General features: G+C 44.2%; 2 protein-coding genes across 2 annotated transcripts in view; one reads left to right on the top strand and one right to left on the bottom strand.

Annotated features, from left to right (window-relative positions):
* LOC114665320 (gastrula zinc finger protein XlCGF57.1-like) overlaps positions 1 to 24,716 on the bottom strand; it is an 895,535-nt gene that overhangs the window by 198,677 nt on the left and 672,142 nt on the right. The window lies entirely within an intron of this gene.
* The window catches only part of LOC114666874 (myelin regulatory factor-like protein), a 117,572-nt gene that overhangs the window by 13,955 nt on the left and 78,901 nt on the right, over positions 1 to 24,716 (top strand). Inside the window, exon 3 of the mRNA XM_028821911.2 lies at positions 23,431 to 23,521. Coding sequence (XP_028677744.2) covers positions 23,431 to 23,521 — 91 coding nt within the window. The remainder of the gene's footprint in view (positions 1 to 23,430; positions 23,522 to 24,716) is intronic.

The raw sequence follows: 24,716 nt of genomic DNA, 5'->3' as shown, positions 1-24,716 counted from the left end.
GGGTACCGGACCCCTTGATAAGAGCTGTTCGGTCCCTGTACAATCGGTGTCAGAGCTTGGTCCGCATTGCCAGCAGTAAGTCGAACCTGTTTCCAGTGAGAGTTGGACTCCGCCAGGGCTGCCCTTTGTCACCGATTCTGTTCATAACTTTTATGGACAGAATTTCTAGGCGCAGCCAGGGTGTTGAGGGGGTCCGGCTTAGTGGACTCAGGATTGGGTCACTGCTTTTTGCAGATGATGTTGTCCTGTTTGCTTCATCAGGCCGTGATCTTCAGCTCTCTCTGGATTGGTTCGCAGCTGAGTGTGAAGCGGCTGGGATGGGAATCAGCACCTCCAAATCCGAGACCATGGTCCTCAGCCGGAAAAGAGTGGAGTGCCCTCTCAGGGTTGGGAGCGAGATCCTGCCCCAAGTGGAGGAGTTCAAGTATCTCGGGGTCTTGTTCACGAGTGAGGGAAGAATGGAGTGTGAGATCGACAGGCGGATCGGTGCGGCGTCCGCAGTGATGCGGGCTCTGCATCGGTCTGTTGTGGTGAAAAAGGAGCTGAGCCATAAGGCAAAGCTCTCAATTTACCAGTCGATCTATGTTCCTACCCTCACCTATGGTCATGAGCTATGGGTAGTGACTGAAAGAACGAGATCGCAAATACAAGCGGCTGAAATGAGTTTTCTCCACAGGGTGTCTGGGCTCTCCCTTAAAGATAGGGTGAGAAGCTCAGTCATCCGGGAGGGGCTCAGAGTAGAGCCGCTGCTCCTCCGCATCGAGAGGAGTCAGATGAGGTGGCTCGGGCATCTGATCAGGATGCCTCCTGGACGCCTCCCTGGTGAGGTGTTCCAGGCACGTCCAACCGGGAGGAGGCCCCGGGGAAGACCCAGGACACGCTGGAGGGACTATGTCTCTCGGCTGGCCTGGGAACGCCTTGGGATTCCCCCGGAAGAGCTAGAAGTAGTGGCCGGGGAGAGGGAAGTCTGGGCATCTCTGCTCAAGCTGCTGTCCCTGCGACCCGACCTCGGATAAGCGGAAGAGGATGGATGGATGGATGGTTGATCTTGCAGTGACCAACGAAGACCTGACTGCATGCCCTCCTTCTGGATGTGTAGTCATGTAGTGTGCATGCTCTTTCCGTGTTATTGTTGTCTGTCCTTTCCACCTTAAAGCTGGTCTCTTCTAAGCTTGAGGTGCTGCCGTTTCAATTCAGTGAGTTCATATCCATGAGATTTTCCTGAGCAGCAGGCGGTTGTGAGGCTCACACTTTACTTTGGTTTAAATCCACATGGCTCTGTTTTGTCAGATAATGACAATGTCAGTGACTAGCATGATGATCTGAACTCAATGAAGACATCTGAGGCACCAACATCCCATTGTTTGATTGTTATTTTATAACGTAGAAGGTGCATGAACTTTCATGTTTCACTAGTTATTACCGAAGGAGGACAAACACTATTAGTTAGATAAGTTAATGTTTACATGAGAGAAGTCTGGTCACATATGGGATAAATCTAGCATGGCTCCACCAAACCCACTATGTCAACTATGACACTGAGATCAGGAAACTAATGGAGAAAATACAACTGCGGGATGCCTTAAGGCAGGGGTGCCCACACTTTTTCGGCTTGCAAGCTACTTTTAAAATGACCAGGTCGGAATTATCTACCTACATTAAAAATTATATATATATATATATATATATATATATATATATATATATATATATATATATATATATATATATACTGAGAATACTTTATTCATAAAATATATAGGTGCTGGTCATAAAATTAGAATATCATGACAAAGTTGATTTATTTCAGTAATTCCATTCAAAAAGTGAAACTTGTATATTAGATTCATTCATTTCACACAGACTGACGTATTTCAAATGTTTATTTCTTTTAATGTTGATGATTATAACTGACAACTAATGAAAGTCCCAAATTCAGTATCTCGGAAAATTAGAATATCGTGAAAAGGTTCAATATTGAAGACACCTGGTGCCACACTCTAATCGGCTAATTAACTCAAAACACCTGCAAAAGCCTTTAAATGGTCTCTCAGTCTAGTTCTGTAGGCTACACAATCATGGGGAAGACTGCTGACTTGACAGTTGTCCAAAAGACGACCATTGACACCTTGCACAAGGAGGGCAAGACACAAAAGGTCATTGCTAAAGAGGCTGGCTGCTCACAGAGCTCTGTGTCCAAGCACATTAATAGAGAGGCGAAGGGAAGGACAAGATGTGGTAGAAAAAAGTGTACAAGCAATAGGGATAACCGCACCCTGGAGAGGATTGTGAAACAAAACCCATTCAAAAACGTGGGGGAGATTCACAAAGAGTGGACTGCAGCTGGAGTCAGTGCTTCAAGAACCACCACACACAGACGTATGCAAGACATGGGTTTCAGCTGTCACATACCTTGTGTCAAGCCACTTTTGAACAAGAGACAGCGTCAGAAGCGTCTCGCCTTTGGACAGCTGCTGAGTGGTCCAAAGTTATGTTCTCTGATGAAAGTAAATTTTGCATTTCCCAGAGTCTGGAGGAAGAGAGGAGAGGCACAGAATCCACGTTGCGTGAGGTCCAGTGTAAAGTTTCCACCGTCAGTGATGGTTTGGGGTGCCATGTCATCTGCTGGTGTTGGTCCATTGTGTTTTCTGAGGTCCAAGGTTAACGCAGCCGTCTACCAGGAAGTTTTAGAGCACTTCATGCTTCCTGCTGCTGACGAACTTTATGGAGATGCAGATTTCATTTTCCAACAAGACCTGGCACCTGCACACAGTGCCAAAGCTACCAGTACCTGGTTTAAGGACCATGGTATCCATGTTCTTGATTGGCCAGCAAACTCGCCTGACCTTAACCCCATAGAAAATCTATGGGGTATTGTGAAGAGGAAGATGCAATACGCCAGACCCAACAATTCAGAAGAGCTGAAGGCCACTATCAGAGCAACATGGGCTCTCATAACACCTGAGCAGTGCCACAGACTGATCGACTCCATGCCACTTCGCATTGCTGCAGTAATCCAGGCCAATGGAGCCCCAACTAAATATCGAGTGCTGTACATGCTCATACTTTTCATGTTCATACCTTTCAGTTGGCCAACATTTCTCAAAATCCTTTTTATGCATTGGTCTTAATTGATATTCTAATTTTCCGAGATACTGAATTTGGGACTTTCATTAGTTGTCAGTTATAATCATCAACATTAAAAGAAATAAACAATTGAAATACATCAGTCTGTGTGTAATGAATGAATCTAATATACAAGTTTCACTTTTTGAATGGAATTACTGAAATAAAACAATTTTGTCATGATATTCTAATTTTATGACCAGCACCTGTATGTTGTCATACCTTGCATAACTGAATAACCCTTATGGCACAATAACAATTCAATACATTTATGGTCAGTACAGTATTTGGATTTAATAATCTTCATGTGAGAAAAGGCTGACTTGTACAGATAAGTAGAGCCGAATAATGCAGTCAAAGAGGTAATACATTTCCTCATGTTTGAGTACTTTTCCTCTGTTAGTAAGTTCCAAAACTGTCCAGGAGCCCCAGACTTCAGCTGACTGTCATCCTGTAGTGTTAAAATCTCACCCTCCACTGTAGAGGAGTTTTAGGTGAAACAGTGCTGCAATTTTTGATGCGGGTGAATCACCCTCAATATCTCCCCTAAATGGATAGCACTTAAATGTAGTGATTGGCTCAAGTAAAGCTGAGTCTTGAAACCGTCTGTCAAAGTCTGACAGACAATTTTCAATCTGCTCTGTGTAGCATATGCTGTCAAGTTGCGCACACACCTTCCATTGAGTCTCTAGCTCTGACGCAAGGTTTTGGATGTTCCTCAAATCAAGGCACTGCAGCTTTGAGAACAGATGTTGCATTTTTTGTTTGAAAGCATTAACTGAGCTAATCATATTGACCATGGAGTTCTCTTTTCCTTGCAGCTGTAAATTAAGCTCATTTAACATGTTGGTCAGATCGCAAAGAAAATGCCAAGTCTAGCGGCCATTGATCGTTATTAAGTTGCTTGTATTCTGCATGTTTAATGACAAGGAGAAACTCCTTTTTCTCCGGCCAGGGTTCTTGAAATCTCAGCAGGAATTTCTCCCTAGCCATCTGTCTCAACGAAGGCCTCTTTTATCATCTCTCCATCTTGGAAGGACTTCTTATGCTTAATGATCGAGTGACTCACCCGGAATGATGCTTCGGTGTGTCTGCCTTTGCTTTTGAATTCAGCCAAGTGAAAAATGACGGCTGTCCGTTTCACTGCGATTTTAGTTCCCTCTCCTTTCTCTTTCTCAGATCGCTTTCAGAAGGAAGTCAGTTTCATAGTTTTTATGAACAGATCGAAAGTACCTTTCCACATTTTCCTTCTTTGGAATAGCAATGATAGATTGACAGATCAGACAAATGCACTTCGATTGTGACATTGTGAGAAAAAAAATCCTCTTCCAATTCCACATCCAGCCCATACCCTCCCCAAACAAATCTTTTTTTAAAATCCCTTCTTTAGTCAATATAAATTGGAAGGCTAACTAGATCACAGCCAGAGTTTTACAGTAGCTCACGTGTTTGATCGTGCGTGTGGGATGACCAGTGTGTTAGAAGAAAAGAGATCTCAGACTGTCCGCCCTGTATGTCAATCAAGTGGCAAATGCCATAGGGAGGATATATGACAGACTAAAGTTTACATTTTTTTTTTTTTGAATACAACGCAATTTACCTGCACTACCTTTCCGATCTACCGTTTGATCACGATCGACGCATTGGGCACAAATGCCTTAAGGTTATGCTTGAGGTTAGATCATCATCGACAGGTGCAGCAACATGTTAAAAAATATGTAAATGGGTTTACTAACAACTCTCCATGTTTCAGATGTATGAAAAATGAAATAGCTGAAAATTAACATATGGAAGAACTGACCCACCCAATCCATGTCATCACAAAGAGACAGCCAGTGATTAACACTGGAGACACACATGCAATAAACAGAAGGTTGTGATTCTGGCATCACAAAATAGTGAAATGGGTATGGCATTCAAAAAGAACCACAAAAACAGGCCAGAATCCTCACAGGCCTGCACCAATTTAGGGCTCACCCAAGCAAACCTGACCCTAAGCAAATGGAAGATTTCAGGTCTGTGCAAGTCACAAAATGGGAACAGGCTTTAAAGTTCAAAAAAATAACAAGATAGTCTCAGATATCTCAAAATGTCTCACAAGAGAGAGAACTGCAAGACTTTTGTCTTGTATAGGGGGAAGTTCCACAGGAATCTTTATAAAAAACAAAAATCAGAATTTATTCATAAAAATAGATAAATGCAAGAAAATGCTCAAAAGAGCAAAAAAAAAAAAACAATGCTAAGGCAAAAAAGTCCTAATACATTATCAAAACTCAAAATAAAAAAAGGAGCAGGAAATAATTAAAAGATAGAAGATCAACATCAGAAAAATAACCACAGCACTTACAAAAAAACGGCAAAAAAATTCAAACAACCACAAAACAACTCGCTTTCCCAGCCTGCTTTTAAAGGCTGGAGGCGGTCCCTAGCACTGATGTAAGGTGGCCCCGCCCTTGGTACCCACCCACAAAATACAAGGAGGATTTACTGTATATATATATATATATATATATATATATATATATATATATGTTGTAAAATAAGACACCTTGACACAAGACAAAGGTTTGGGACAGCCACTTGTGTACTTGAACTTGGCTGCAAAAATGACCAAATTGTTCAACACAATAGTGTACAAAACGGAGTCCAAAACAGAACTGTTCAACAGAGGAAGGGAGTGGGTTTTTATAGTGAGGTTGGTGGAAGTGATATGGTCCTCGGGCTGGGACAGAAAGTGACGTGGTCCTCGGGGCTGGGACAGGAAGTGACGTTTCCAGAGCTGAGGCAGAAGTGACGTCTTCGTATGCAGGTGGAATTTCCTGTGGCTGGTCTGCAAGGACAAAACAAGAGGGTTTAGTGCACCCCATCACCCTCTGGCTGAGCATGGAATTCCTTTCCTTTGGTCCCTGTGACTGGCTCCTATGCGCACATGTGTGACACACCACCCCCCCCCAGCCCAGACCCCTCAGGTCGGGTGTATTTGGCCGTGAGGTCATGACACCTAGAAAGGGAATCGGCAATGGCTTGCAGGGAACCCCGATGATAAGGCTGCAGATCCAAAAACCACCTCGTGACACGAGGATTCGACTCCTTGTGCAAGGCCATCCACTGTAGTGGTGCATGGTCCATAACAAGGGTGAACTCCCGGTCTAAGAGGTAGTATCTCAGCAGAGAAATCACCCACTTAATCGCCAGGGCTTCCCGCTCCACTGCCACATACCTGGTTTCTCGATCCAATAGTTTCAGACTCAGATACTTGATGGGGTGTTCAACTCCGTCGACACTTTGGCTCAGCATGGCACCCAGGCCTGTGTCCGAAGCGTCGGTCTGGAGGATGAAAGATAAGGAAAAGTTAGGAGCTTTCAATACCGGAGTTGACATAAGGGCTTGTTTAAGGTCACAAAATGCAGTTTCCGATTTATCATCTGATTTTACCACATAATTCGGGTTCCTCTTCCTTGTGAGGTTTGTCAAAGGTGCCGCTCTCTCAGAGAAACAGGGCACAAACCGGCGATACTACCCCGTCAATCCGAGAAAGGCTTGGACCTGCCTCTTGGTTTTCGGACAGGTCCAAATTAAAATGTCATTGACTTTGGAACATTGTGACCTTACAGTACCCTGGCCCACCAGGTAGCCCAAATACTTGGCTTCAGCTAACAGAAAGAAAAATTTTTTAGGGTTAATTCGTAGACCGGCTTCTCCTAGTGTGCGCAATACCGCTCGTACCTGCTGTAGGTGTTCCATCCAGGTGCAGCATTGTATGCGTTATGGGGACGGAGCACTTTGTCCACCAGACGTTGGAACGTTGCGGGTGCCCCATGTAACCCAAATGGAAGGACATGATACTGCCAGTGTCCACTAGGGGTGCTAAACGCTGTCTTTTCCTTTGCTGAATCCATTAAGGGAACCTGCCAGTACCCCTTGGTCATGTCAATAGTGGTCAGAAATTTAGCTTGTCCTAGCCGATCGAGGAGGTCATCTACTCGCAGCATTGGATATGCGTTGAATTGGGAAACTTGGTTAAGTCTACGGAAGTCATTGCCGAATCAACTCCTGTCAGGCTTAGCGACCAATATGATGGGACTGGACCAGGGACTATGACTTTCCTCTATTACACCTAGTTCCAGCATCCGTTTGATCTCCAGCTCCACTTCTGCCTGTTTTGCCTCTGGAATCCAATAAGGGCATTCTCAGACGATTACTCCGGGTTCCGTCACTATTGTCATGCGCCATCAGGGAGGTCTGTCCCAGGTGTTCACTACCTCAGGGATAGACGAGTTAACTGATTCCAGTTCTCATTTTTGACTGGTGGTGAAATTAGGGCCGAAGTTAAGGTTTACTTTATGAGCAAAGAAAGAGTGGGGCTGTCCGGAGGAGGGATCAGGATCCCTGTCCTTCCACGGTTTCAGCAAGTTGACATGGTATACCCGCTCGCTTGGCTGACGATTTGGTTGTTTTACCAAATAATCAACAAGCCCTTTCCTCTCCTTAACTTCGTAAGGGCCTTGCCAATGTGCCAACAATTTAGAATGTGAGGTAGGAACCAGTACCATGACACGGTCTCCCAGCTGGAACTCCTGAAGAGACGTGGCATGGTTGTAACAACGGGCCTGAGTTGCTTGCGCCTTTTCCAAATGACCTTTAAATATATGCCAGATTTTAGCGAATCTATCGTGTAACTGCGCAATATACTCCGATATGTTAGTTGAAGGGAGGGCCTCTTCCTCCCAACCTTCCTTTAGGATGTCCAATATACCCCGAGGTTGTCATCCATATAGTAATTCAAAGGGGGAGAACCCCGAAGAGGCTTGTGGGACTTCCCGATAGGCAAAAAGGATGAGTGGGAGGAGCTGATCCCAGTTCCTCTCATCCTCACTGACCACCTTGTGTAGCATCTTTTTTAGGGTCTGGTTAAACCTCTCTACTAAACCATCGGTTTGAGGATGATACACCAAGGTTTTCAAATGTTTGATTTGCAGTAACTTAGCAGTTTCCCTGAACGTTTCTGAGGTGAATGGTGTCCCTTGGTCCGTTAGGACTTCCCCAGGGATGCCTGTGCCTGAAAATACCCCTACTAATTCCTGTGTGATAGTTTTGGAGTTAGCTGAGCGCAATGGAACAGCCTCAGGATATCAGGTCGCGTAATCCACTAGGACCATTATATAATTATGTCTGTGGGCCAAGGACTCCAGGGGTCCCACCAGGTTGACCCCAATACGCTCGAAAGGGACGTCAATCGGGGTAGGGGAATGAGAGGAGCACGGTCCCTCCTAGGAATCTGTTGTAGTTGGCACTCTGGGCAGGATGCACAAAAACGATGGACCTCCTCATTGATTCCCGGCCAAAAGAATCTGAGCTTGATACGCTCGAGTGTCTTTTCGGGACCCAGATGGGCTTCCAGGAGGTGTGTATGTGCCAATTCACAGACCTGATGCTGGTAGGTCTTGTGGATTAGCAACAGGACCTGTTCCTCCCCATCACGTTCAGCTATCCGATATAACAGATCATTATTTAGCACAAAGTGAGGACCTTGTGGCATAGGATACTCTGTATGATGGCCATCTATCAGGACTACGGCATTTTTAGCGAATTAGAGGGAGTCATCATTCCACTGCTCCCTTTTAAATGAGGCCAGCGTCTGTCTGAATTGAGAATGCAGACCTGTGAGAGGGTCAGTGGCGACCTCAAAGGGTGTGGTCTCCGCCCCGTGCCGCCATGGTGCTTGGAGATGACGTATCAGCGCACGACGGTCCAGGGATCTCCACGTCATTATTAGAAGCTGCCATCTGTCTCTCTACCAGCTGTAAACACGGTGTGGAACCAGCCAAAGACGCAGTTTCTGCATCCATTACTAGGCCCAATAAATGTCTTGGAGTGGTGAGGGTTATACCGCTTTTACTATCTGACCAGTCTCGACCAAGTATAACCGGGGACGGAGGATTTTCCATAACCGCCACCACCAGCTTTTTACTGTCCTCTCATGGTTGATATAGCAGGAGGCGGATTTATATTGTGAAACGTCCCCATGTATACAGGTTAGACTCGTCTTCAGTTTAAGCCATTGTCGCGGTAAAACCAATGGCAAGCAACGATGGAGACATTACTGCCTGAATCAAAAAGGGCTAGTGTTTTGAAACCGTTTACATTCTCCTCTCCCGTATGTGAGAATGCCAGAGGATTAGCAAAAGCAAACACACACACTCGCTCTGTCTTACCACAGACCCCCTTGTCCCCCTTGCGCGGAGGCAGCCGCTGCATATCAGGAGGTCTGCTCCGTGGTGTGGCTATGGAGCTCTGTTATAGAGACACTAACACGTCCAGGTTCACCCAGGTTCTTTTCTGGTACTCCCGGGTAGGTAACCGCTCGTGATGTCTCTATTATTTCAATGAGGAAGGCCATGTTTTTAATTGGCTGTCCCCAGGCTGGTTGGGCAAGGTCGTTGGGAAGTGCTCTGAGCAGTAAGGCACAGGCTACCTGCTCCACGATTTGCCATGGGCTATTGTGACATGGCCATAACCAGCAGCTGACTTTAGTCCATAACCTTATGGCCTGTGGAGCGGTCGGCAGGTAGGGTTTATATTCCCACTGAATCATCTTCCTTGAAAGCCAACCTGGGGAACCCCCACATTTATTCATGGATTTTCCCCCTGTGGGACTCCGCTGAGCGGTCCTTCCTCCTGAGAGCCCATACTCAGTCTCCAATGATCCCCGTTTTGAGGATGGCTCTAGTCTGTGGGCCCTTTGCCCACCTGCCCAGGGCTTCAGATTACAGCCCTTGGTCAAAGCACCCCTCGGTTCCCCTCTACCCACACCAACTGCCTCCAACCCGGCAACGCAGGCACGGTACTTTCCCACCTGAGTCCTTAATGGCTGGAGGTTTGGACGTTGTGTCGAGACTTTTTTGAGGTTCTTCTCCGGTTTTGTTACGGAGGCCATCCTGCCGACTACGCCAATGTAAAATAAGACACCTTGACACAAGACAAAGGTTTGGGGCAGCCACCCGTTTACTTGACCTTGGCTGCAAAAATGAGCAAATTGTTCAACACAATAGTGTCCAGAACTGAGTCCAAAACAGAACTGTTCAACAGAGGAAGGGAGTGGGTTTTTATAGTGAGGTTGGCGGAAATGATATGGTCCTCGGGGCCGGGACAGGAAGTGACGTGTTCAGAGCTGAGATGGAAGTGATGTCTTCGTATGCAGGTGGAATTTCCCGTGTCTGGTCTGCGGGGACAAAACAAGAGGGCTTAGTGCACCCCACCACCGTCCAGCTGGGCATGGAATTCCTTTCTTTTGGTCCCTGTGGCTGGCTCCCATACACACATGTGTGACAATATATATATATATATATATATATATATATATATATATATATATATATATATATATATATATATATACAGTGGGTAAGGAAAGTATTCAGACCCCCTTCAATTTTTCACTGTTTGTCATATTGCAGCCATTTGCTAAAATCATGTAAATTAATTTTTTCCCTCATTAATGTACACACAGCACCCCATATTGACAGACAAAAAAAAAGAATTTTTGAAATTGTTGCAGATTTATTAAAAAAGAAAAACTGAAATATCACATGGTCCTAAGTATTCAGACCCTTTGCTCAGTATTTAGCAGAAGCACCCTTTTGAGCTAATACAGCCATGAGTCTTCTTGGGAAAGATGCAACAAGTTTTTCACACCTGGATTTGGGGATCTTCTGCCATTCCTCCTTGCAGATCCTCTCCAGTTCTGTCAGGTTGGATGGTAAACGTTGGCGGACAGCCATTTTTAGGTCTCTCCAGAGATGCTCAATTGGGTTTAAGTCAGGGCTCTGGCTGGGCCATTCAAGAACAGTCACAGAGTTGTTGTGAAGCCACTCCTTCGTTATTTTAGCTGTGTGCTTAGGGTCATTGTCTTGTTGGAAGGTAAACCTTCGGCCCAGTCTGAGGTCCTTAGAACTCTGGAGAAGGTTTTTGTCCAGGATATCCCTGTACTTGGCCGCATTCATCTTTCCCTCGATTGCAACCAGTCGTCCTGTCCCTGCAGCTGAAAAACACCCCCACAGCATGATGCTGCCACCGCCATGCTTCACTGTGGGGACTGTATTGGACAAGTGATGAGCAGTGCCTGGTTGTCTCCACACATACCTCAGTGCAAGACACATGACAGCCCGCATGGAGTTTACTAAAAGACACCTGAAGGACTCTGAGATGGTGAGAAATACATACATGGAAATTAAAGCATGACAATGAACAAGGAATACACCTGAAAGAAAATAAATATAAGCCAGAGAACATATCCTGACTAAACGTAACAAAGACATAATTCTTTATATAGCTCCTTTTGTCAATGGCCCAATACTAATACAATACAGCTGACAGAGAAGCTGCCAAGAAGGTGAATTGGTTATTTACAAATTAACAAAAAGAAAATTGAAAAATTTTATTATGGACCAGCATTTCGATGGGGATCAAGATTAATTCCGTACCCAATCAGGAATCCATAACTGAAAGATGTGGATAGACAGGCATTCCAGCCAGGTCGGTTTGTACTTCATTTCCCAGTCAGGAGGTAATAATGGATGGACAGAGGGAGGCTGCTTTCCAGGGCTATGTGTTCCCCTTGTACACAGGATGGCAGCATCCCTCTGGTGGAACTCCCATTTGTAACCCCGCACAGCATATTGGGAGCTGTAGTCCTGAGAGGCTGCCCTGTTGGGGTACTTGGGTGCTGCTAAGGGGAGCTGTAGAGGAATGTTGTCCTTTACTTTGGGGAACTTCCACCTGGCCTGGAAGTGCTTCTGATGTGGAATGCTTTGACCCCAGAAGTACACCCGGGTCTGTCAGCTCATCTGAACCAAGGAGTCAGAGTTGGCAGGAGGCGGACGACACTCATGGAGGAGTGGTGGAAGGAGATGGAAGGTGACCAATTGTGTGTGGTATTATTGTGCTGGACTGATTTAACCCTGTAAGGGAATTATTATATTTTAAACATCCTTTTATTTTATCTAAATTTGTGTTTGGCCAAGTTGTGTCTATTGTTCGGGGCTCTGGGACACCCTAAGTGGCCATAGCTGGAGTAAACATCAGGATTACAACTTAACCCTTAAACCGCTGGAACCAGCTAGAGTCAGTTTCCAGTGCAATTTGGAAGCACGCCGAAGCCAAATATATGCGGCGACATACATTCGGCGACATACATTCATTGAACTCCGCAACCGGCTAAACTTGTTTCTCGGTGCAATTTGCCAGCACGCCGGAGCCAAGTATATTCGGCGATGTACAGTATATTCATTGAATGCTGCAACCAGCTATAGTTGTTTGTCAGTGCAATTTGTCAGCACACAGGGAGCGAGTATATTCGGCGATGTTCATTCATTGAACCCTGCAACCGGCTATAGTTTCTTCACAGAGCAATTTGCTAGCAGGCCGGAGCTGATCAGTCAGTTCTGTATATTCGTTGACCAGCCAGCTCATGACTACTGCTGGCCCTGGCAGAACTGCAGCACCACTGTCTCTGGGATTGAGCCGCTGCACTACATGAGCCTGCAATCATCAGCGTTTACCTCTGTGTGTTTGCGTGCAGTCAGTTCAAGCGCAGTTGACTCAGTGATTTACTGAATTTCATCCATGACGTCAGTTACACCTTGTACATTTTGTTCCAGTAGTTTTTTAAATAGTTTTTACAGTTCATTAGCAGTGTGTAAAATGATTAGTGCTGCAGTAATTGTGATGCTCTTTGCATGAAAAACAATACGTGTTCCATTAAAATTTCACTTTTTCTTTGTGAATTGTGACGTTTACTTAAAAAATGCAGCTAAAACGTATTTGGTGTCCAGGGATGCATTAACCCCCAAGTATTTGGCAGTTTAAGGGTTAACCTGTGGGGTTATGAATGGGAATTCCACAGGAGGGATGCTGACACCCTGTGGAAAGTATGGCCCCGGGAAGCAGCCTCCCTCTGTCCTTCCATTAAGGCCTCCTGACTGGGAATGGTACCAGCAACCGGCCTGGGCTGGGATCCCTGTCCATCCACATCCTTCTATTTCAGCTTCCCCATTGGGTAGGGAATTAATCCTGATCCCCGGCAAGATGTCAGTCCATCCACTTCAACACTTAGAAAGAATAAACAGTGAGATCATAAAGGTTTGGGACACCAAAGTGATCCCCGTACATTATAATCCATCCATCCATCCGTTATCCAACCCACTACAGTGGAACCCCGGGTTACGAGTTTAATCCGTTCCAGAACCGAGGTCGTAACCCGATCTGCTCATAACCCGAACATATTTTCCCCCATTTAAAATAATGGAAATGAGATTAATCCGTTCCAGCCCTCCCAAAAAGTCCCCAAAATATCATAAATAATGGGAAAAAAAACATGTTTTTAAATAAGAAACAAACATCAAAATACTGTATTAGTAAATATAGTTAAATAAAAGATAAACCAACTTAAGAAAATGTAACCTTACCTTGGCGGCAGATAACGGAGAGCGGCTGAGGAAGGAGGGAGGGAGGAAGGAGGGAGGGAGGGAGGACTAGAGGACTGGCTGCATTTTCGGCACCTTCACATCAAAAAAAACTAAAATTGCACTTTCTTAACTGTATGTACGTACATGAATTGTAAAAAAATAAACTTTCTTAACTTTAAACTTAGCCAAACACTTAACATTACGTACATATGATTTTTTTTTATGCTAATCATCTGTTTTTGCCTTTTTGGCTGCACTTTCGGCACCTTCACTTATAGCAGTTTCAGTTTTAGTACAAAGATACCTATGCAACGACGTTTGCTTTTGCCTGCTTTTTAAAAGCTTACGGAAGTGAGCCAAGCAGGTGTCATCATAATTTGCTGCAGAACGACTAGTTGCAACTTTTTCTGGATGTTTCTTTTCAATGAAACTTGTAACCTTCTCCCACATTCCCAGCACTTCTTTAATTTCACTTGTCGAAATTTCCTCTGTCTCGACCTCCTCCTCACTACCGCTGATCTTTTGCAGAGCCTCTGTACGTTGCATGTCCTGCAGCTCAAGCAACTCCTGTGTTGAGAGTTCCTCCTCATGTTCCTCGACAAGCTCGTTGATATCACCCTCGTCAACCTGCAGACCCATCGACTTGCCGAGGGACACGATTTCATGCACTGGATCTACGTTGGGCACGTTGGTCTCGGTCTCGGTCTCGATCTCGGTCTCGGTATCAAGACCAAATCCTTCAAAGTCCCTCGCTGCAACCGCATCAGGCCATAACTTCTTCCATGCAGAATTCAGTGTTCTTCTGGTCACTTCTTTCCACGCCAGGTCAATCATGCGTAGGCATTGCACGATGTTGAAATGTTCTTTCCAGAACTCTCAGAGTGTTAGCTCCGTATTTTCTGTCACATCGAAGCATCGTTTGAACAGATGCTTCGTGTAGAGCTTTTTGAAATTGGAAATGACCTGCTGATCCATCGGTTGCAGGATTGAAGTCGTGTTGGGTGGGAGGTAGAGGACTTTTATGAATTGATATTCTTCCCATATGTTGTCTTGGAGACCGGGCGGGTGGGCTGGAGCATTGTCGAGGACGAGTAACGCTTGCAGAGGCAGTTTGTTTTCTTGAAGATACTTCTTCACCGCAGGTCCAAAGCAGAGATTTACCCAGTCGATGAAGAACTGCCGCGTAACCCATGCCTTTGGATTGGCGCGCCACATCACTTGCAGTTTTTCTTTAAGAATCCTGTGAGTCTTAAAGGCTCGAGGATTCTCTGAATGATAGACTAGCAGTGGCTTCACTTTAAAGTCACCGCTAGCATTTGCACACAATGCAAGGGTGAGGCGGTCCTTCATCAGCTTATGTCCTGGCATCTTCGTCTCCTCTGCTGTGATGTACGTCCTACGGGGCATTTTCTTCCAAAAAAGCCCCGTCTCGTCGCAATTAAAAACTTGCTGGGGGATGTAACATTCTGCCTCGATGAGCTGCGCGAAACGTGTGATGAACTCGCCAGCTGCCTCCTGGTCTGCACTTGCTGCCTCGCCATGTCTTACGACAGAGTGAATGCCTGATCGCTTCTTAAATCTGTCGAACCATCCATGACTAGCCTTGAATTCTGGTTCTACTACATCCGTAGATGTGGATGGTTCTTTCTGCTTCAGGTCATTGTAAATGATGCGAGCTTTCTCGCTTATGACTGTTTCAGTAAGTATATCTCCTGCCAACTCTTTCTCTTTTATCCACAATAACAGCAGGTTTTCCATTTGTTCGTGGATAGCCGACCTTTGCTGTGTAATTACGGTCATGCCTTTTGCTACTTTTACACTCTTTATGGTCTCCTTTTGCTTTAGTATTGTGCATATCGTGGACGTACTGCGGTCGTAAATTTTGGCGAGTTCCATCACACGCACACCTCTCTCATGCTTTTCTATAATTTCCTGCTTCAACTCGACTGACAGCATCCTTTTCTTCTTGCTGCTGTCCTTTCCACTTCCTACCTTCTTTGAAGACATGGTTAATGCCCAATATGTATGATATGGCTCTGGGTAGAAGGGGTAGAGGTTTCCAGGTAAGAAAGGCGAAGCGGAAACTAGCAGTGACGTTTCGGAGCTCGGCTCGTAAAACGGGCAAGCCTCGTAAACCGGGCAGAAATTTTGCTCGGATCGCGGCTCGTAAACCGAATTACTCGTATACTGAGCTGCTTGTAAACCGGGGTTCCACTGTATATCCTAACACAGGGCCACGGGGGTCTGCTGGAACCAATCCTAGCCAACACAGGGCACAAGGCAGGAAGCAAACCCCAGGCAGGGTGCCAACCCATCACAGGGCATACACACACACACACACACGCCAAGGACAATTTAGAATCGCCAATGCACCTAACCTGCATGTCTTTTAACTGTGGGAGGAAACCCACACAGACACGGGGAGAACATGCCGGGAGGACCTGGGAAGCAAACTGTGGGTCTCCTAACTGTGAGGCAGCAGTGCTACCCACTGCACCACCATGCTGCCCCGTACATTATAATGGAAAAGTAAACTGAAATATAAAACAAAGTCTTCTTCATGCGATTCTCCTTATAATCTCCCAAGATGACGGTTAAAGTAGGACAACCCTAAGAAGAGGTGGGTTCGGTAGACTGGAAATTACATCATTGGAGAAGTCTGTCATTCATAATTTCTGCAGAGGGAGGTAAAAGAGAGGCATGTGATGACAGCGCCAGCCCCTGGTTTGGAGGGTAATTACTATTGAATGAGTCCTGAGGTTTTCTACTAATCACACGCGTGTATATAATTTTATATATAGTATCCTACTGTGGCTGTTCGTTTGTCTGTCCAGGATTTTAAATCACCTGTAGCTCGCAAACCGTTTGACCTACTGACCTAAAATTTAGTACACATACATGTATACCACGTGACGTCTACTCTCTGCTTTTGTGGTGATAATTGACCTCCAAGGTTATTCCTCTTTTTATTTTTTTTTATTTTATTGTAAAATCAACTTTCGGCAGCAGGCAGCAGCGTGGCCGTGCGACGCATGTGTACTGGCGCCGTTCTCATTCCTACCACCTTCACCATCACTTCCCCTACCTCTTTATATCTTAAATCATTCTTGAAGCAGATTGAACACTTAAGTGCCAGCTTAAGTGAAAAATGAAAGAAAACGTACTAAGTAATTGAAACACAAACACTGACTTAATCAGTTTTAACGCGAAAAGATGCCGACAAAAGAAGAGAAGAAAAGGAGAAAAGAAGAGCTGCTCATGAAGCAGCAAACACATCAACCTCTGAACAAACGAATGCTAAAAATACAGAGAAAGAGCATGAAAACTGAATGCTCAAGTCAAGTGTATTCACTGAATGTTATCGTGCTGTGCACTGTTACTGATATATATATATATATGTATATATACAGTATATATTGTGATGGACGGCTGGCGGATCTTGCTTGGATGGGACGCCCTGTTGAGGAGACCAGGGGAATGGACATGTCATCAACAACAGTGCCTCCCCTGGGACACGAGAAGGCAGCCCCCCTGGTTTGTATCAGGGCCACGGGTTTGGGGCTTAGAAGCCCAACCCTGCTGGGGCCCATGGCCACTGCCAGGGGGCACCTGGGCATACAGCACTTCCACCACATCCGGGTGCAGTCTAAAGGACGCCATCTCACTCCACTTGGGAAGCCGGAGTCGGGTGGCAGTGGACAGAGCTTGCAGGAGAGGAGTGGAGGCGGTAGAAGAAACGAAGGACTGAGCATTGTGGTGGTTTGTGCACTGTGTTTGTGCTGTGTGCGCCAAATGAAAAATAAAAAGTGTGTGTTTTGGGACATTTGGCATCCGTGTCTGTCTGTGTCTGGGTTCAAGTTCACAATATCAAAACAATAAATGTAGGATTCTATCTAAAACTCAAAACCTCCTAAGGGAAAAACAGTATTTAACCAAGTAAAATTTAGACCAGATTCAAATGAGGGACTACAAACAAGACAGACCTACCAACACTAATCTAAAGTCCAATTTTACAAAACATACTCAAAATTTAGAAAGAACCAACCCAAAAAAAAGGAGTGAGGATATAAGACGGAGCTGAATTAGGTAGGGAAAGCCCCCAGAAGGTACTAATCCTCACAGATGCTTTAATCGGGGTGAGCCCCAATGGCTTCCTTATAATGAGACACAGTGAGACTTAATTAATCTTCAATGATGACCCTGCTCCTTATGGGAAAGCAAAACAAACCAGATGATTAACAAAATTAACTAATAATTGAGCATTATTAACACAGAAAAAGAACCCTTGACCAGAGCAGAACAGATAATTCCCAACTCTGCAATGAGTAGGACTCTTTCCTGCTTTGCACCCATTGCTGTCTTGATAGGTTCTGATCCCCACATATTTCAGTTGGATTTAGGCGGTTTGAGAAAGACATAAGAAGTGAACATCATTCAGAAAATGCTATAGTACAATGGTCTCCATATTTTTACAGTGTGATAGGGATTTGTATCGATATATTCTTCTTGTACTCCTTTCTGCACCATAGTAGACAATATTGATGCCCTGCACCTTGTGAACCTGTCTAATTTAAAACAAGTTAAACAAAGATGGTAAAAGGTCATCAAGGACCCCGTGATTTTGTATTTAATTGCATTCTCACATTCCCAATTTCTCAAATGTTTGTGTAACATACCCTTGACCACCGCTTTCAGTTTTGAAATCTGAAGAATCATAACATAGTAGGTAGCATGGCAATAGGTGTAAAGGCACTACCTCACTGACCCAGCGTTCATCCAGTTACTGTCTGTGTCGAAGCTTCATGTTGTCCCTGTGCCTACTTTGGTTTTCCACCACCACCTCAAAGCTGTCCCTGTGTAAGTATGGATATGAGAGGGCCATGCGATGGACTGGAATGCCATCCATCCTTGCACCTGATGCCACCTAGTTAGACTCCGGCTTTGCAGGCTAGTTTGAAAATGTTACATTACCATTATGGACAAGACTGTAAGAAGCAGCTGTCTCCTCAATATTGCCCTATGGAGGCTGGGAGAGTGTAGATTCTTATAGAAGAAACTGAGGCACATTGTCACTGGCTTACAGAAAAATCTTGGATCAGAGTTAGCATTTATCAGAACTTTATGATTGACAGAAATGATCTCCCGATTAATTATGTGAATATGAAGCCATTGCTAAGTTAGAAACTCTGAAGTCAGTCAGTCTGCGTCCAGTACTGCGTGGTCACGAAGACAGGAGTGAAATAAATGGTTTGAAAGAGAAACTGGAGCAATAACCAGGCAGAAAGAAACAGAGGTAAAAAATAAGGTGGTGTGAAAGGAGTACTGAATTCCATATGAAGTTCAACTCACTAACATATAAATTCTGGTCCAGTTGGTTACCTTGAAATCAAGTGCTTTGTGGGACTGCTCACTATATTAAGTGAACACTCTTACATGCAGTTTGGTGCTCCAGCATACAATAATAATTAGCAACAACAGTTTATTTTTTGTATAGCCCAAAAGCACACAAGGAATGCTCAATGGGTTTTAATAGACCCTGTTTTTTGATAGCCCCCCTAGCCTTGACTCCCTAAGAAGACAAGACAAGATAACTCCCAATGTCTCAGTGCACATAACTCTGATGTTACCAGCAGAGAGGTGGGGGCACTTAATTATTAACACCCCTGATGCTTTCTTAAACCACAGCTTCTGAAGGTGTATGTGTGTGTGAGAGAGCAGACTAATCAGCCTGTGCTAACACGCTCTGCTCAACCACTGTGGGCACTGATTGTGAAATAGAGAAAAAATATTTATGGCCGCAGACTCAAGGCCAAATTATATAACATAGGCCTTCAGTCATCTGCAGAAAATGAAATATGAATTTGCTTGTTATCATCACCACCACACACACACACACACACACACACGCACACACACGTCTGGGGTGAATGACAGAGCAGAACCTGGAAAATATTTTGCTCAGATAAGATACAAGATGACTACTGACAAGGAGTCCATTGAGGTTCATGAATGGCCTAGGCAATTTGGTTGGGGATTACAGGAGATGTTTCATGGAACACCGTGACACACCATGCATCATTTATCCTTAAATTCCTGTCTCTCACTTTACTGGTGTTTGATTGAAGTCCCACCCGCTACTGTCTAACAGAGGAGAGATGTTCTTACACTGAGAAGTGTGATCAGGCATTGTCAGGCATGGCTCAGATATCTCCCCTAAATCACCACCAGAGTAGGTCTCCCAACTTACTCTAACAGATGTTTTTCTTGTATTGTAGATGAGTTTAATTTCATAATGGTAACATTTTCTGCATTATGGGTTTGAAATCAACTTTAGTTGCCATCTGAGTAGATTGTGGATGTTGAGCTCATATCTGAGTGGGTTTGTTTTCCAGTACTCTGGTTTTCCTCCCAAAGTCTGGCCTTGTGTGGATAAGTGGGCACTGTGATGTTTCGGTGTTTCCAAGTCAAACCTTTGGTGACCTTGAATTAAGCAGGATTTAGAACATGATGTTCATATTAAGTCATGATACTACTCTGACTGAAAGATAATAAGTGCAGGAGGAATATTAGTTATTGATCAAAAAGTTTTCAACCAAAAGGCGGAGTGGTGGCTCTGTGGGTAAGGATCTGCGCTGGTATCTCAAAAGTTGCCAGTTCAAATCTCGTTACTGTGAGGGCACCCAATTAACATCATTCTGGACCAAAATCTTTAAATGCCTTTCAGACAGCCTTGGTGTCACAATCCCTCCTAATCCACTAACAGCCATGTTTCGTGGGCTCACAGAGGGGCTTAAAGTGGAGAAGGACAAACAAACTGTGATTGCCTTTACTACCTACTTTTATATAAGTCCTCAGCAGCCACTGTTTTTGCACATTAAAATTTTTGGGGGGCACTCGAGGAACAATATACCCAGTGGGCCAACTTGTATAAAAAAAATGAACAAAAGAATGATTTGCTTATTGGTAAGCATTCACACATAACCAGAAATGTGTAAGTGTCCAAAATACACTTTGATGGTGGGACAATGAAGACTTTCTAAAGTGGCTCCCCACTCACTGTGAGAAAGCACTATATAATTGTAAGGAATTATTATTATCCTGCTGACTATGCTATTGTGAATCACTCTTTAAAGAAATCAACTATTCCCAGTATTTATTATTATTATTTATTACTCCCTAATCGTGGAAAATGAAAGATGAGATAAAACTCTTAGTCCCCTTAGGTCGTTGCTGGAACTCCATTCCTATCTTTTATTTTATGTTTATTGCTTTCACCATTGTTTAATGCTAATTATTGCAATGTTTGCAATTTACTGTATGTTACAGCCAGAAGTTTTTCTCTGGCTGATGTTTACCTTCCTTTTTATTGTTAGCTGTTTTTCTTCTTTCTTGCTGTTATTTAGAATCGGCACAGTGATAGTGCTGCTGCTTTGCAGTAAGGAGATTTTGGGTTCGCTTCCCGGGTCCTCCCTGTGTGGAGAGCACTTTGAGTAGTGAGAAAAGCGCTATATACATGTAAAGAATTATTATTATTTGTTAATATTGTCATGTTTATGTATTACATTGTATTTACAGTACGTACTGTGTATTTTTTTATATTCCTGAAGGACCACCTTCGGTGTACATATTTAAAACCTCAGAGGTTCATTGATTGTCATGCAGTGTGTTTCTTGTGGTGTGTCTTGTTCTTTGGATTTTCTTGTTGTTGTTTTTTTATTCTGAGTGCTGGATAATATTATTTAATTTTTGGATTAGCTTTTTAGACAAGCACCTTTTTCCTAATTTTTGCCTTCCCCTCTGTTTGCCTCATACTACTTCATTTTGTATGTTACATAAGTAAATAATTTGTAACCGTTATTGCTTTTCTTGTGTGAACTTGAACCCTGACACAGACAGACACGGACGCCAAATGTCCCAAAACACACACGTTTATTTTGTTCTTGCACAACACGCAGTGCACCAATCACAAGTAAAGACTCAGAGTCCTTTCTTTCTCTCCTTCTGCCTCCTCTGTTCCTCTATCGCAAGCTCCGTCCTCTTCCACCCAACTCCAGCTATCCAAATGGAGTGAGGCGGCCCCTTTTATGTTGCACCCTGATGAATCTCCCGCAGCACTTCCTGGTGTGGCGGAAGTGCTGCCATCCAGGGCTCCGGGATTGTCCAGGGTATGGCCAGGGACACCAACAGGGTGACCCTGATGTAATCCAGGGGGGCTGCCCTCTTGTGCCCCAGGGAAGATATTGCCCCTCTCCCGGTCCTTCCCTTCTCCAGGCATCCTGGTGGGACAAGGTCACTGGTCGTCTGCCACACTTATTTCTCAAGGAAGATGTTTTAAGGTTTACCCCTTCCCTTCTTTTTTTTTCCTTTGGTGAATGTTTTTTGAACATTGAAACCCCTTGCCTCATTTTGGGCCTGTTGTGGCCAGAGCCTGCCTGTGCAGTTTGGAGTCATGCTGCCAAGGGTGGGGCCGATTTGTAGGCAGGCCAATGGTGGTCCTGGCCTGGTTTGTGGGTCTTTTAAGGAGGCCTTTTCACGATGTTTGTGTCACCTATTCACAAAGGTATTCTTTTGTATTCTTTACCATTTTCCAAATTATCACTAAGTAGTTTTATTAGTTAATATGTCTTAAATGTTTTTTCTTTATTGTCAACTTGCTGATTACATGTTTACTATTTTGAGCTTTAAAAATTAAGCCAAAAATTATGTTGGTCAACATCCCGAATTGGGTGGCATGGTGGCGCAGTGGTAGCGCTGCTGCCTCGCAGTAAGGAGACCTGGGCTCGTTTCCCAGGTCTTTCCTGCATGGAGTTTGCATGTTCTCCCCGTGTCCGCGTGGGTTTCCTCCGGGTGCTCCGGTTTCCTCCCACAGTCCAAAGACATGCAGGTTAGGCGCATTGGCGATCCTAAATTGTCCCTGGTGTGTGGATGTGTGTGTGCACCCTGCGGTAGGCTGGTGCCTTGCACCCTGTGCTGTCTGGGATTGGCTCCAGCAGACCCCCGTGACCCTGTGTTAGGATATAGCGGGTTGGACAATGACTGACTGACTGACATCCTGAATTTAAGGCGTCCTTAATCCACTGAGTTCTTCTTGCTGCCTTGACTTCATTTTTCTTGGTTAGTCTTCCTTCTATGTAAGGTAAAGATGTTTTGGCCAATCTAGCAAGTCATTTTTTAAATATTATTAGTTAAAGTTTTTTGGATTTGGACTGCTTTGCTTCAGTCTTTTTTCATGTTATGGGGATTTCAATGTTGATATGTACTTTGTAGGAAATTATCAAAAGGGTTCACAAATGTCTTGAATTCAATAAGGTTCCTGCTGTTTAGTTAAATTTTCAGGTTCCTTCTTCCTTTAAAAAAAAAACTTAAAATCTCAAGGAATTATTAATGTTAGGAGCTTTTATGGCAAAATCCATATTTCGCACTTAGTATCTGATCTCAAACCAAAGAGTCGAAGATAAAATGCCTAGCTTGTTCATGACAGACGAGCTCCCTGAGTCGATTTATTCCACTGAGTTAACCTGTCATCTCGACTTAATGCACTTAACTTGTGAAGAAGCTTACCACTCGATTTAAAAAAGAAGGCAAGAAAGGTTCAAAAACACAAAAATTCAAAAACAAGCAAAAGTGTAAATATCCAGTAAATACAGTTAACAGTATCAGTGTGCAGCTAGCTAATTACATTTGTCAGTGAGAGGTGGAGATAAAGGCACATTGCCTCCTTTGAATTAATCCTAATGGGTGTTCAAATGTGAGTTATGACATTCAACGTCTGATTCGACTTGGCACCACCATGTCACCAGGTTTGTCACTCACTCCCCTCTGTTTTACCCCTCTTTAGGACATGATGTCAGCGGCGTCTTGGAGAACCCGGTATTGGACACCAGTGTCCTGGAGCAGTACCTCTCAAGTGACTTTGACCCTGCCTCCTTGTGAGTCATTTCTTTGATTTTTTTATTCCTCTCTGAGATGGCACCTCTTAGATCCAGTGAGTTACTGTGGCATTTTTTAACTGTCTTCATACTCCTTCAACGATGGTGGTAGAAGTCAAAGTGTGGCTGATGATCTCATTGTTGTGAATGTGCTTTTTCTGAATGTTATTTGTTATGTTCTGCTAGTCCCTTGCAATATCTGAATTGTTAAAAGAATGATTGCTGTTATTTACTATCATTATGCAATGCCATTTTATTATCTTTGTCTGTGGGGTGGCACGGTGGTGCAATGGTAGCCCTGCTGGCATGCAGTAAGGAGACCAGAGTTTATATCCGTTGACCTCCTTTCATGCAGTTTGCATGTTCTCCGGTGTCTGTGTGGATTTCCTTCAAGTGCTCTGCTTTTGTCCAACAGCCCAAAGACATGCAGGGGAATTGGCCCTAGTGTGTGTTTGGTGTGTGTGTGTTTGTGTTTGCCCTGCGATGGGCTGGCGCCTTCTGTGGGGTTTGTTCCTGACTTGTACCCTATGCTACCTGCGATAAGCTCCAGCACCCTCCATCACCCTGGTCTGAATTAAGCGGGTTGGTAAATGACATGACATGATTTGATTTGGCTGCCATCATCTGACAATGTGCTGCCACCACAATGCTTCACTGCAAAGATAGTGTGCTTAGATAATCTGTAGTGTTCAAACATGGTGTTTAGAATAATGGCCAAAAAGTGCAATTTTGGTCTCATCACACCATAAAACCTTTTCCCAGCCAATGTCAGTGTCTCCCATGTTACTCCTGTCCAACAATGGCCAAGATGTCTCACATTCTTTTCTCTGTGCTAGTCTCCAAGAAGGTGGCAACTGAAGAAGCACCCAGTCACAGTTGTTGTCTACACAGTCTCTCCAATCTCATCCATCATAGCTTATAACACCTTTAAAGTTCTTATATGCATCTTGGTGACTTCTGTCACTAGTCTTCTTATCGCATGATCACTCAGTTATTGTGGACCACCAGCTCTATGCTGATTTACAGCTCTGCCATACTCTTCCCATTTCTTAATGATCTTGGGTATTTTCTTATATTCATCCTCTGACTTGCACTTTCCAATCCCCTTACCAATTGGAGTTGTTTGGAATGTTCTTTTGTCTATGCGGTGTAGATTAGACCACCATACTGACTCGGCACAAGTTGAACCTTCCAG

Source organism: Erpetoichthys calabaricus, chromosome 1 (genome assembly GCF_900747795.2).
Source record: "Erpetoichthys calabaricus chromosome 1, fErpCal1.3, whole genome shotgun sequence".
NCBI classification, from domain to species: Eukaryota; Metazoa; Chordata; class Cladistia; order Polypteriformes; family Polypteridae; genus Erpetoichthys; species Erpetoichthys calabaricus.
The sequence above is the reverse complement of the archived record's forward strand: the minus strand, read 5'-3'. Positions and strand labels throughout refer to the sequence as shown.